Here is a 14,620-nt window from a genome sequence, read left to right as displayed (position 1 = left end):
TTTTTTATCTGTCTGGTGTGCCACGACGAAAACTAACATCCATAGTTTACTTATCTTGCAGAAACACATGATTCGTCTAATTGAGAATGGAGCCTATAGAAGGCCGCTCCGCTCCGCTTTTCAAGAATTGCATTTTAACAATAGAAAACGTTATTAACAAAAAATAACCATTGCAATATTTGAAGAGTTAAGACGAAATGAAAGCGCCTTTCTTAGACCATACCTCCCGAATGAACATAAATACAACACAAGCGAATAAGCTTACAACAAGGGCAAGATTCGTACAAATTACGGCATGTAAAAGTAGGCATTCATAGTTGCTGATTTTCTGAATCATCACCCTGGCTTACTCACTATAATAAATGAATCACCGTCCCTAAACACTTTTAAAAAAGTCAACATGTATTTGTTGTCGCTTGAGGTATGACTGTTCATTCTTTTGTACACAAATCGCATTCAATATTTCTGTTACGTATTTCTAATGCTTTTCATTTTTTTGTGTATGTATCCACGTTGTGTATCATGCTTACCTTGAGTGCTTGAGTGTTTTATGCACTGGGAACGGGTCGGGGAAAGGAACTGACACTTAGTCAGGCATTCGTGCCTTTTCGTCAGCCTCCTTGAATGATTCTTTGTATTTTTTTTCTGTCAAAGTAAGCATTCCTTGAGTATAATGAAAAAAGCAGCCGGAATTCTACATTATGTCGGTTTCCGCTCTGTTACCTAAGGTCAAGCCACACGAAGTCTCTCAAAGGTAAATTCACATGAGCAGATGCGTGGGCGTCAAGGAAAAGTTACAAAATTCGTGGCTTTAGTTTAACAGTAGTGAAAGACAATGGCACCGCACGGGCAAGTGACGTGACCTCCTTTTGAACCAACCAGCTCCCCACTAGCCCAAGATCGCACGACACGCAGGTAAGTGAGAAAAGCTGACAGTCACTTTAGCGTACGCTAAAGAGGATGAACGCGAAATCCTGCCCGCTCACGAGACATTACTAAGTATGGACAGCTGGGCTAGTTGGTTGTGATTAGCATTATGAACCATCGATCCAGCGCACAAATGAACAAGGACGAGAAGAGAAAGACAACACGAACGCCAGACTTCAACTGAATTTTTATTCATGGAAAACAGGGCTTTATGTACACAGGGGGAGGGAGGGGGGCTGCTAATGCGCGCTGGTCATTTAGCCGACCACATTCGCCGTTGCTCGCACAAGCCAGCATGCAAGGCGTTTTTCGAACGAACACGTGAGTTGCGCAAATATAGCAATCCGAAAAACCGGGAAATTTTTGAAGCATTTTGTATCTCCAATGAAAACGATTACTGTGTCAGTGCTCCTTCTGTTGTACTCGGGAAAAAAGAACTTGATTATCTCCGGGAAAACGGGTGTGTCGAATCAGCTAGGTAGGGCGGGAGATGAGCAAGATTGCACTGAGTGTTGTAAACAAGAGTGGGAAAGGTTTTCTTAACCTTTTTTCACTTTTTGCTTTTATTCCTTTCTTCTTTTGGCTTGACACTTCTGATGACTGTTGCCTGAACCAAGGAAATATTTTTGGGTGGTCCTGCGCACTAGCAGCACCCCCTCCCTCCCCCTGTGTACATAAAGCCCTGTTTTCCATGAATAAAAATGCAGTTGAAGTCTGGCGTTCGTGTTGTCTTTCTCTTCTCGTCCTTGTTCATTTGTGCGCTGGAACGATGTTTCATTATGCTAATCACGAGACATTACATTACCTGACATTTTCATTTTAATGCGTAAAACTTCCTATTACTTGTTTTCTCCCACCAAAGGTCACGGGTTCGAGTGCCCTAATTAACTATGACATAATTAATTGTTCCTTCATTACCGTTGCCGTAATTAACACCAATAGTAGTGGCTTCGACTCGCAACCTTCAAGTTGGAATTCAACTTAGAGAGGTCGCCGGTTCGCCCATATCTCCAGTGGTTTCGGCTCCCACCAAGGGTCGTGGGTTCGAGTGTCTTAACCATTTATGCCCTGGGTCTATTAACTCTTTCCTTGGTATTAATGTTTATCTTCTAGAATTAAACGTGTGTCTGCTAGCCAGCGCCACCACTCGCGGCCTTGACGGCGGATATGGAACAGCCTGTATCCTGCAGGCTTTCCGTGTACGTGACTTTATGGGTGTAGGTAACGGGTTAATAAATCCACACATGCTATCTGAAGGCATAAATGCTACCAGATTCGAGACCTCATTATGTAATGAACAAAGGAAACCGGAGGCCCGATTTGTATTCGTCACGTCATAAGAAGCCAAGAAATAATGGAATTTTCGCAGTAACTTTTCAGGCGTCTTTGTGGTCGCGCTTCCACCTTGCCTGGAAGGGGAGAAGGTGGCGCATTCGTATTAGTGTGCGGTTAGAAAATCCGAGAGGCGGCTTGCACGAACGTTTAATCATGGCAATAATGACTTTACTAACGCGTTATTAACGTCGTTATATCGCCAAGAGTTTATGAAAAATATTGGGAGGGAAACTTGACTTAAGGGCAACTCCGGCGATTTTTTGACCATGTCAAGGTAATGGAACATTTAGGTTCCCGAGACCCCCCTGTCACGCCTGATAGTAGAATTGTTCCGCACATTCGAAAATATAATTAAATAAGCAAAAGAAGCGCAACACGAAACCTGACCAAGCAGCCGAACGAGCCCCTTCGTGTGACGTCATGAGTGTCCCCAGCGGAGAAGGAAGGCCTGTCTCGCCCGGCGGGTGAACGAAACCAGCAAAGAGAAGACGCTCAGCTGATCCGTCACCGCGTCGGACCTTCGGGTGACAATGTCAGCTGTACCAGCTCTTCGGATCTGTCAAATATTGATAATTATGATTCTGACGAATTCAGTAGCCACGAATCGCCGTTCACATTCGACCCGCCACCACGAGAGCCAGCGCCCATGCGCTACATATCGTGCTGCAACATAAGACCGAGGGTAGCCCTAAGCACTGGTTTTATACGTGCTGCTTGCTATTTCAGGTGTTTCGACCCTTCTCATGGAAGCGCTTCCCATGCTCACGGTAAGATGTGGAGTCTGACTTGCCGCATTTGTATCCCGCAAGGCCGCTGACAGCCCAAAGTACCGATCGGTGCATTTGTTTACATACGAAAGTACATCCACTAATCGCCGTTCGCTTGAGATGCATAATACTAGCTGCTCATCGTTGACATCAATTAATGTCAGACCATATCAAAAGAGGCAGATTTTGTGCATGTAAGCACCGTTGCATTACTCTGAATCGCATTGATATGAGCGACCACACATCTTCGAAAACAATTAGAGGGAGACCGCTGTACGGGAGCATTGTTATGCTGCCTATTTATCATTCTTCATATTGTCTTCATGTACACAATATGTTCCATAAGGTAGACACAGATGAGGACTTTGCGTATATGATCGTTCATTTAGAGAACACGTAATTTCATCTCGGAAACGCCGATACCAGTATTGACGCCGCTGGCAGCTGAACGAGGCGGCTCTTTACGCTGCTGTATAAAAGGGCCCTACTCTTGCTGCCCATTTGGGATACGAGGCAAACAGTGCGCATCGGAAGCTAAATAACTAGTCTGCATGACAATACGTGAAAATACACCCATGTTCATAGTCGCACTTAATTTAGGGCAGGGCCGGTGACTGCGACTGGCAGCTTTCCGTCGAAAGCGGCAACGTACCGATGTCGATACTGCTCCGTGTCGTCGCTTCTCGCTTTTTTATGTGTACTTTGCGCATTTGAATCCTTTTCTCGATTCGCATAGTCAAAACTTATCTGCACAAGGAGTTTTCTTCTTCCTGATGGCTTAATTAGCTTCAGGTCAGTCGCTCAGATCGGCCAGCAGCAGACGCATGCACTACGCGGCTGTGACATATAGGCTTAACCTCCGCTGAACGGGATCGGCATCTGCTCAAACTGTGTGCGCGGATGGTGAGGGCTGAAGTTGGTGCCGCCAACAACGCAACACCACTGTCCTTCAATCGCCTGCCCGTCTACAGGGAACGCAACTTCTCGCGACAGCAACTTCTCACGCCATGCACTAGCTCACAATAGTCGACTCCTCGACGCTCTCGTCGCTGTCGTCTGCATGATCCCGGCATGCTCTGCATGGAATACTCCTGACGTCATGCACAAGGTGGCCTGTAACTGAGGAAGACGTAAGTTGGAGTGTTCGAGGCAATTTAATTTATTTGCAAAAATTTGTGCCACTCTCAAACCTGCTTTTTTGAGGACATGAGAGAAGTGTTCAGAGAAACTACGTACCCGGCGAATTTAATCGATATGCGTTCATATCGAAAAATCGCCGGAGTTGCACTTTCAAAAGGTCGCCTCTTGATGACAATATTGTGGAACTCGGCCAACAAATTTAGAACGAACCAGCCATATTGCAGAGTAAGAATTAAATTTAAATGATGCTTTGCCGTGTAATAAAATGGTACAGTTTTGCCGCGAAGGCGAAGCACCGATTGCGATAGCAAATTCGCTTACTAACTAAATTAACAATCATAGAATGTGTAAGCGCGACTGAACGAGGACGTAGGAAGAAATACACACAGCGCTGCCTTTGTGTTTGCTTCTTTACACGTCCTTGTTCAGTCGGGCTTACACGTTCTATCATGAATTCAAACGAACTAGCCCGCCAGCGTGTTTTACCTAAATTAACAAGCACAGTGTTACGCGTGCACAGGCATACATAAACACATATTTCTCGATGACCGCGGATACTCGCTATCAAAAGACTGGAGTGAAGAACTGCGGCAGCACCAGCGAGCTAATTGACCTTCGTTCAGATGTCCCTTCAACACGAACGAAATGTCCAAAACACAGCGCTTACGAAGCTACCGGCCCTACGCGCACTCTGCAAACATCGCGGATTGCTTTGATGATGAGGCCTGTGCACTCGCACATTTTGGCCACGTCACCGATCATTTTCAAGACACTGGAGCGGTGGCAACTCGTCCCTACGGCGTCCGCCAAAGGCGTCTACTACCGCATCCCCCATTCGCATGGCCAACGCCGTAGCATACTCCACTCTCTACGGAGCAGCGGGCGAGGTGGACCTCGAGGCACCCAAACAGCCGACGGTAAAGAACGCCCCTCCTCCCTCGCCTGAGGCCCCAGCCACGCGCGCCACAGGAGAGGATACGCATTCGGGACGCCTTCCTCGCTCGCGCACGCGAGGTGGTCCACCGTTCGCCAGCTCACCGTCACACGCTTTCACTTTTGGTGACGAGTGACCACGTAGACCGGTAAAGTCTCGAGTTCTCCCAGGAGAGGAAGAACCGACACTCGATCTCTTGGAGTAGCATTCTCTTTTTTAGTCTCCTTCGGAACGCTAGCCCGTGCCGGAGCGTGCCAGCCGCTCGTGCCTCGTGTAAACGCGAGCGTCTACGTCATCCTCGTGCGACGCCGATGCTGCTGCCGCTACAGAGGGCTCCCCCCCTAGAGAGGAGGAAAGTTCGACGAACGATGGAAAGTCCATGTGACGCGGCGTGTCTTGGCGTTGGTCTGGGGTGTCACGTACGCAGGCGGCGGCGAAGGATGCAGCAGGGTCGCGTCGCATATTGGTGGAGCTGATGGCGCGGGTGCTTCGATGTAGGCGCGTTTGAGACGTTCCAGGGCAATTATGTCTGATCGGCCGTTGACATTCACGACAAACGTCGCCGGACGGCGCTCTAGAACACAATATGGCCCGGAGTAGTGTGGCTGCAAAGGCTTCCGCACGGCACAGTTACGCACGAAAACGTGGGTAGCAGAGGTGATTGCGGGAGAAAGGTACGGGGACCTTGCTTCTTGTGAACGTGTAGGCACGGGGCGTATCTAGCTGAATAAAGCTTGCAGTTCGGCAACGTAGTCGGCAGGTGATGGCATAGGGGTTTTGGTGGTGGCGACAAAGAAATCGCACGGAAGGCGTAGGTGAGTGCCGTAAACTAGCTCAGCACAGGAGCAACCTAGGTCGCTCTTGAGGGCGGCTCTGATGCCAAGTAAGACGAGGGCCACATGCAGGACCCACTTCTCCGGCGATTCATGTGCCATAAGGGAGGCCTTGAGATGCCGGCGAAATCGTTCAACTAGTCCATTGGACTTCGGGTGGTAAGCAGTTGTGCGAAAACGTGTCGTTCCGAGTAGTTTGAGTAGCTCGTTGAAGAGTGCTGAGTCAAACTGCCGACCGCGATCTGTGATTATTGTGGATGGGCAGCCGAACCTTGCGGTCCACGTAGACACGAAAGCTGCTGCACCAGTGGGCGCTGAGATGTCAGCTATAGGTGTAGCTTCTGGCCACCGTGTATAGCGGTCGGTGCATGTCAGTATGCAGCAGTAACCTTTCGAAGGTGGGAGAGGGCCGACGAGGTCCAGGTATACGGTGTCAAAACGAGCATCTGGTGGAAGAAAAGACTTGGCAGGCAGAATGCGGGTGACGCTCGGTGTTCGACCGTTGACACGACAAACAGCAGCGAACCCAATCGCGAACTTGCGCGTTTAGCCGAGGCCAAACGAAACGACTGGAAAGAAGCTTCTGTGTCGCGCGTATGCTAGGGTGCGACAGGTTGTGCACGGATTCGAATATACGTCTGCGAAGGGATGCCGGAATGTATGGTCTGGGTGTGTCGTTAGAAGTGTCGCAGAAGACGGACGTACCATTTGGTGTCACAACGACGTCTTCCAATTTCAGGGACGTTGACGAATTCTGGAGTGTACGAAGTTCTTGTCGTCACGCTGTTGACTGGCGAGTAAGTCGGCCTCGATGATGAAAGGTTCCGATGTAAACGTGGAAACGACATTGACACGACTCAGAACGTCGGCTGTAACGTTGTCGGTGCCCTTGATGTGGCGGAACGTTGTTGTAAACTCGGAGATGTAGGAAAGGTGTCGAATCTCGCGGGGCGAGTAACAGGACGCCGAACGATTCGTTGCGTGCATAAGGGGCTTGTGGTCAGTCAAGACAGTGAATGCACGGCCTTCTAGGAAATGGCGAAAATGTTTGATAGCCAGGTAAACAGCGAGTAATTCACGGCCGAACACGCTGTAGCAGGACCGCGCAGGCTTCAGTTTCTTGGAGAAAAAAAGCGAGTGGATGCCACGCATTGGTCGATGAATTGCTGCAGAACAGCACCAACGACGGTGTTTGAAGCGTCTGTCATGATGGCAGTGAGTGCGGCTGGCTTTGGGTGTCTAAGCAGCGTGACGTCGGCGAGGGCAGACTTGGCTCTTGTTTAAAGCGATGGTGGCCTCTTCAGTCCACTGAAGCGCTTGTTTGCGTTTGTTTACCAGGAGAGCGTCTAGCGGAGCCATAAGTCGTGCGCACTCGGGAATGAATCGGCGGAAGAAATTGACGAATCCGAGAAAGTGGCGAAGCTTGGTGTGTGTGGTCGGTCGGGGAAGGTTTTCGATGACGAGAATCTTGGACGGCAGAGGTCGAGTTCGGGAACTCGAGTTCGGGTTGACCGAATTCACTCTTGGCGGCGTTGATGACAATTCCTTTACTGGCAAGGCGTGAAAACAACAACCGCAAGTGGTGAAGATGTTCTTCTGCCGAAGAGCTTGCGGCGAGAAGGTCGTCAATGTATGCAAAAACGAAAGACAATCCTCGGGCGACGGAATCGATGAAACGCTGAAAGGATTGGCCCGCGTTCCATAAACCGAAAGGCATACGGAGAAATTCGAAAAGACCGAAGGGTGTGGTGAGGGCGGTCTTGGTAATCTCTTCTTCAGCGACCGGTAGTTGATGGTAGGCGCGAACGAGATCGATCTTAGAAAAGATCGTCGCACCGTGCAACGCTACCGTGAAGTCCTGAATGTTCGGTAGAGGGTAGCGATCAGGAACTGTGACGTTGTTTAGTGTCCGGTAATCGCCGCATGAGCGCCAGTCGCCCGTCTTCTTAGGCACCATGTGAAGTGGTGATGCCCTGTTACTGGAGGAAGGGCGGATGATGCCAAGTTGCAGCATGCGTTCGAACTCCGCGCGAGCGATCTTGAGTTTCTCCGGGGACAAACGCCGTGGTCGGAAATAGACCGATGGGCCGGAGGTGACGATGTGATGGCACACGTCATGTTGCACCGGTTGCGTCCAGTTCGGCAGGCGCGTCAAAGCGGGAAACTCGCGTAGGAGCGCGGCGAAAGGTTCGTTCAACATGGCAGAAATAGGCACTATGGGCGATGTGGCTTATGATGAGACGCCGGGAACGGATAGCTGGGTCACGAAGTCGATGAGACGGCGTCGTTGGATGTCCACAAGGAGTCCGTAGTTATGCAAGAAGTCTGCTCCAATGACTGCACGACGCACGTCTTCAACCAGGAAAATCCAGCGGACGGCTCGTCGAAGGCCAAGGTTTAGCATGACGGAACGTGACCAGAAAACTGAAATCCTGGTGCCGTTGGCGGCTTGCAAAAACGACACAGGTGTCGCTTTTCGGTCGGAGTGCTGGGCGGGGAGAATGCTGGCGTCAGCACCTGTGTCGACTAAGAATCGTTGTCCCGTAACTCTGTCCGTCACGTAGAAAAGGCGACTTGTGTGTTGGGCCGGACCACTCGTCGCCGTTAGAGGTCGGCCGGCCTGTTTCCCTGCCAAGCGCAGGGACGCCGACAGGGACGAGCGTCGTTTCCTAAACGGCGGTGGTGGTAGTAGCAAACGCCAGGCGTTATAGTTGAGGTTTCATTGCGGGTGCCCGTGCGTCTTGATCTGCTGGAACTATGGCTGCGTGGGCGACGAGATGTGCGGCGATGTTCCGCTCCAAAGATGATACGTTCCAGGCGCTCACACAAGGAGTCGAGCGGAGATTGCACTGCGGAAGAGCAGGGAAGAGTTGGCAGAGCGGTTGTATTGTCACCCGGAGACGGTGACGTGGCTGCGATGGTTGGGGTTGCTACTTCCATGACTTTGTCGGCCAAAGCGGCAAGTCCGGAAACGTCCATGGTAGAGGCTGTCGCCAGAACCATCTGCACGTTTGGCGGGAGTCGTTGCAAAAACAATTCGCGCAACAGCGTGACGCCGATGGATCTCGCGTTGTCTCCGAGCAGCTGGCTCATTCGGCGAAGAAGTTGACGAGGGCGTCGGTCGCCGAGTTCTTCAGCGGACAGAAGCTGCTGGATGCGAGAACGCTGTGAAGCTGCTGTGCGCTGTAGCAGTGCTGCCTTGAGATCGGCATAGGCGGCGGCAGACAATGGGGAGCTCTACAAATCTGCTACTTCGTCAATGGCGGTGGGGGAGAGCGCTGCGACGGCGTAATGGAACTTCGAGGCTTGAGAGCGGATACTAGCCACTTGAAATTGCGCTTCGCCCTGAAGAAACCACGCCGAAGGATGCTGGTCCCAGTACTGTGGTAGGTGGACAGCGATGGCGGAGCAGGAGGGCTCACCGCGTTCCTCGGAAGGGTTCTGGCCTTGAGCTCTCGTAGCGTTGGTCTGGTCCGTGGTCGTCTCTACCACAGGAGCGTATGGCAGTATCACGTCCGGGTCACCAAACTGTGGGGACGACCACGTAGACCGATAAAGTCTCGGGCTTTCGCAGGAGAGGAAGAACCGACACTCGATCTCTTAGAGTAGCATTCTCTTTTTTAATCTCCTTCGGAACGCTAGCCCGTGCCGGAGCATGCCAGCCGGTCGTGCCTCGTGTAGACGCGAGCGTCTACGTCATCTTCGTGCGACGCCGATGCTGCTGCCACTACAAACTTACACGGAACCTCATGGAGGCGACGGCGGGGGCATAAATGCGCCTGGAGTGTCCATCTAATTGTTATCGCAATTATAAGCGCTGACGGAGCGGTCCATCGTTAGCGTGGTAGCGGTTTGCCTGCTTGCACCTAATAAAGCCGCCGATTGCTTAAAAACAATTAAATTATGGGGTTTTACGTGCCAAAGCAACATTCTGATTATGAGGAACGCGGTAGTGGGGGACTCCGGAAATTTCGACCACCTGGGGTTCTTTGACGTGCACATAAATCTTAGTACACGGGTGTTTTCGCATTTCGCCCCCATCGAAAAGCGGCCGCCGTGGCCAGGATTCGATCCTGTAACCTCGTGCTTAGCAGCCCAATACCATAGCCACTAAGCAACCACGACGGGTATTGCTTCAAAGCGATTGTCTTGGCTGTGTGTGTATAATATGACGGACTTATTATATGCGTTTGCGCTCGTCGTACGGTAACGTATCGCTCATGTTTACCATGCAACATGCGTTCTACGCACTCTACCCGTACATCGGACTTCTCCGGGTGCAATGAAACAATCGCGCACCTTCTTTAACAGTGCTCTCGTTTGAACCCGCAAAGAACAGTCCTCTCAGCCACCCTAGACAAACTGGACAAGCGCCCGATGACAGAAAACAAGATCCTTGAAAACTGGCCTACGCGAACATCAGCGCGATCGACTATGAAGGCGCTGTTGCGGTATTTAAAAGACACTGGACTTTCTGACAGATTGTGACTTCACTGTGTGACGCGGGATTGTACGGTGACACTGCCTAACACTAGGAACGCCTTTGCGGGCTGCGTGGCAGTGCCCACGGAAACAGTTTGTGTGTACGTGCGTGTGTGTGTGTTCTTTTTTCTTCTTTTTTTTAAATCCTTCTTTCTCACCTATCGCATCCTCTTGCCCCTCCCCCAGTACAGGGTAGCCAAACGGAGATAATCTCTAGTTAACCTCCCTGTTTTTCCTTTGCCTCTCTCTCTCTCTCTACCCGTACAAGGAACAACAATTCCCCAATTGTTGACTACCGTGCGTTGTCATCTGATGAGCATTGATGCGTTGACGCTGAGGCTCTGAAGCTCGTCTTGTTGAAACTATAACTTTCACGTAAGCGCGGTGCTCGTAAGTATACCAGCGTAGTGTGTTGTATAAGTGTTGGATGTCGGAAACGTAGAATGCTTTCTCACGACACGCACACCACTTTACGTTTAGGTGTCTAATTGGTGGATGTCTGATTTTCATTTCATTAATTACTTCTCACCACCTTGCTGGTTTCCGCAGAACTATTACGTCAAACTCTTGCCTTTGCTTCGAGTTGACAAATATTCGTCTTCGTCCTGCGATCTGCTAGGTGCCTGGTTAGCTGAAATGGTAGAATGGCTGCCCCGGAAACGCGGTGGTCCCGGGTTCGAAACCCGGACCAGGACGAACTTTAACTTCGAGGCTTTTCTTTCGAGGAAGCCATATGGGCTTCCTTTGTAGCAATTGCTACGAACGGGCGGATGTCTGATTTTCCCTTTATTAATTTACGTGTGTAATGTTCGCGTAAGAAAATTGTGTATACGGCTCTAAATTGTGCATACTACTCCAAATAGAAACGTTTCTTTACCAGATTCCTGGCTCTGCCTTTTCGTGGGCTATGAAGGTGGCATAGCCAAGACCACACATGTTGCTTGAATGAGTGCCTGGTATAAATCACTCTTTCTGCTAAACTGCTCTTTCGTTCTCGGTCAAATTCGAAACAAAGAAGGCATTTTGTGGTGCATGGATTTCAGTGCAACATTTGGATGCACTACAGAGTGCATGCACTAAGCTCGACCGCGACGTTGCGCAGCGGTGCCTCGGCTCCGCTCACCACCAAAATACAGGCGGAACGCGAGGTATGCACGGCTCTTCTGATAAAGCCGCTGGCTCGTTTGCACTCATATTTCGTAGTGGACACATTCTAATACCGCGATTGAGTGTATTGCGTTCCTGCAGGCGACCGCTTACTACAGCGCCTAGCAGAACGTGTAGAATTTTCTATAACGGAACAGTGGCACCATCTGGCGAAGGCGAAAACATAGGCTACGTTTCTGTTTTTTTAAACCACCTTGGGGGAAATAAAGCCTGCGCCATGTTTTGCCATTATAACGAAAGACGGCACTGTCACTCCATTACCGCAGTTTAAACACTTTGTATTTAACAAATAAGTAGTCAACGTGTATTCCGACTTGAAATTATGGGGTTTTACGTGCCAACACCACTTTCTGATTATGAGGCACACCGTAGTGGAGGACTGCGGAAATTTAGACCGCATTGGAGTTATTTAACGTGCACCTAAATCTAAATGCAAGGGTGTTTTCGCATTTCGCCCCCATTTAAATGCGGCCGCCGTGCACGGGATCCGATCCCGAGACCTCGTGCTCAGCAGCCCAACACCATCGCCACTGAGCAACCACGGCGGGTGCGTATTCCGATTTAACCTGAACGAGACAAGAAATAGCGTGTATAGACTAAACCTCGGGCGCGACGTGACACTGCGCGGCCTCGGCCCCGGTCGCCAGATTTCTATAGGCAACAACACTTAGCTATTTTCATTAGATTGCTCAGTTCTTTTGTTATGGGGTTGTCAATAATATTCTAACCTCCACAGCCTCCTTTACTTTCATTCATCCCTTTCATCACTTTATCTATATATACATTAATTTTTGCACGAGCACCATTTCCTGCCGCTGCACTTATTCTCTATTTCAGAGAGACGATAGCTAGTCTTAGTGACCTCCAGCGGAACAGATAATCCCCTCCCTCCCCCGTCGTCCAGGCTCCTTCCCCATAAAGAGGAACCTACAGTGAAATGTCATCCGGCTGGCACCCACGGTGCTACCTTACATTCCTCCACCAACGTTCAGTAGCGCATCCTCTTTCTCATTTCTACACCCTCGCCGCTAACACACCCTCCATCACTACCTCACCCATCCGCCTTACCCTCTCTCTCTCCTATATAAGAGCCGTACCAATATATATTGTGCCGAAGAAAGCATATGCAACCTTGTAGAAGACAAATACACTTTTCCGAACACTGGCTCCTGCTTTCTTATTGTTCTCGTTTACCCAATCGTCTTGAAATTCCATCTTCCGCCGGAACACTCACACTGCGCGTAACTTTGACAGACTGCGTGAATGTACCTCCTTTTTATTCATCTTTCTTTCCTTGATTTTTTCTAGCCACTTTTTTACCCACCCAGTACAAGGCAGCCAACCGCATGTGTCCTGTGGCTGACCTGCATCTCTTTTCTGTCTCTCTCTCTCTGTGTAAACAGAGTTTTTACATTGTCCCGCAATGCAGGTACTTCTAGAGTGGCCGCCTCGATGTGGCGAACGTGCACCAAGCCGCCTGCACCCGCACCGCAGCCGCTAAGTACCTAATCCCAAAGCTGGAAGAAAGATGCCTCGCCTTCGTGAACAGCTGCATGAAGCTCGATGACGTATGTCCTTTCCTGGACTACGTTCTGACTATGGGCGAAGAAGATCCCCCCGCCCGCGCCAGAGCCCTGATCCGCGAGAACAGTTCCGTCGTGATTTCCTCTACGAGGTTCAAGTCCTCCACCTTAGACACCGTGAGATACGTCCTTCGTCACGCGACGAATGTGTCCGAGTCATCGGTGATACAAGCTGTGCATTCATGGGCCCTGCAGCAGTGGCTGACGCCATCTTCGGAAGACGGTGAACCGGCCAATGTTCGGGCCCTCATGCTACCACTGTTCTCCGAACTGCGCTTCCTAGCGCTTACAGCGACAGAGTTCGTCGAAGGGCCCAACGCGTGGGGAATCCTCACTGACGCCGAAGCGCGGGCCATCCTGAGCAACATCGTCAAAAAGCGCTCGATGCCCATGCCAGATGGATTTTGCAAAGTCCGGACTGGCCGCGTTTAGACTTGACAATCCCGGACTGTACAGATTCCCCATGACGTACTCGCAGTTCCGTTGTTACAAGACTCACCTGAGGACGGCACTGTTGGCGCTTTGCTTTAAACGGGACTGTGAATGATAAAGGTTTTTCTTGACTTAAATGATAACTAAAAATGATGTTCAGATATCTTTCAAAGCCGATACCCGTGTTCCAGCGGTAAAGAAGAAGATCGCGCATTGCATTGCGTTTTCTGCGTAGCTTAATTCGACAGCCTTCGCAGAACGCTGTCACTCGTTCTGTTGTTTTCGTGTGCCTCTAAATTTCTTACGGTAATACGTATGTATGTACCAGCAAAGCGTGTTGCTTCTCTTAAGTTCCATTGATTCCCAGGGTACATCGAAATACATAGACTCAGCTACGCTTCGACTTTACACGAACGCGTATATGTTTTAGTGCACAGCTATCTTATCGCGGTATCAAGTATGATTTGCCGCAAAATTTCAGTTATGTTTTGACATCGCCCGCTTTTCTCTGATCTCCTTAACATTTCTACTTTCACAGAGGTTAACCTTTTATTTTAGTCTGGTAAAAGCGCTTATCTGGATAAATTGCCCATATTTTCTCTCATATGTTGCCTTCAGGTTATACGCGTCTAACATTTTCCCTCCAAACAGGAGTACACCCCAAGTCGCACTTGCAATTTTAACTGACCATGCGGTCGAATATCTTCGACACACAGCCGAAGATGACGTAGAGACTGTTTACTTCTGCATAGGGATCACATGAGTTAAAGGAGTAGGCAGTGCTAAGTCGCGACGCTTGAATAAATAAATCCGGTTAATAACCATTGTGTCTAAACGTGCATTGGAATGCACAGAAAACATTCAACTATACGAATTTTTTACGATACTGAGAAGGATTCATGTCAGCCGAGATCCGTATTTCTTAAGAGACCACATCAGCATCACGGAAATCACGTCATCACGTCCCTGCCGTGTAGAGGTACGAGCGAAAGAGCCGGAAATCCGGGAAGCGAAACTACG

General features: G+C 49.8%; 2 protein-coding genes across 2 annotated transcripts in view; both read left to right on the top strand.

Annotated features, from left to right (window-relative positions):
- LOC142590303 (BTB/POZ domain-containing protein 6-B-like) overlaps positions 1 to 13,130 on the top strand; it is a 63,276-nt gene extending 50,146 nt beyond the window's left edge. Inside the window, exon 4 of the mRNA XM_075702321.1 lies at positions 13,015 to 13,130. Coding sequence (XP_075558436.1) covers positions 13,015 to 13,024 — 10 coding nt within the window. The 3' untranslated portion in view covers positions 13,025 to 13,130. The remainder of the gene's footprint in view (positions 1 to 13,014) is intronic.
- An 8-nt stretch (positions 13,131 to 13,138) lies between these two features.
- Positions 13,139 to 13,766, top strand: LOC142590304 (uncharacterized). Its single transcript, XM_075702322.1, has one exon. The coding sequence runs from the start codon at positions 13,139 to 13,141 to the stop codon at positions 13,598 to 13,600; it is 462 nt and encodes a 153-aa protein (XP_075558437.1). The 3' UTR covers positions 13,601 to 13,766.
- The last annotated feature ends 854 nt before the right edge of the window (positions 13,767 to 14,620 follow it).

The sequence above is a fragment of the Dermacentor variabilis genome, chromosome 8 (assembly GCF_050947875.1).
Source record: "Dermacentor variabilis isolate Ectoservices chromosome 8, ASM5094787v1, whole genome shotgun sequence".
Taxonomy (NCBI): Eukaryota; Metazoa; Arthropoda; class Arachnida; order Ixodida; family Ixodidae; genus Dermacentor; species Dermacentor variabilis.
The sequence above is the reverse complement of the archived record's forward strand: the minus strand, read 5'-3'. Positions and strand labels throughout refer to the sequence as shown.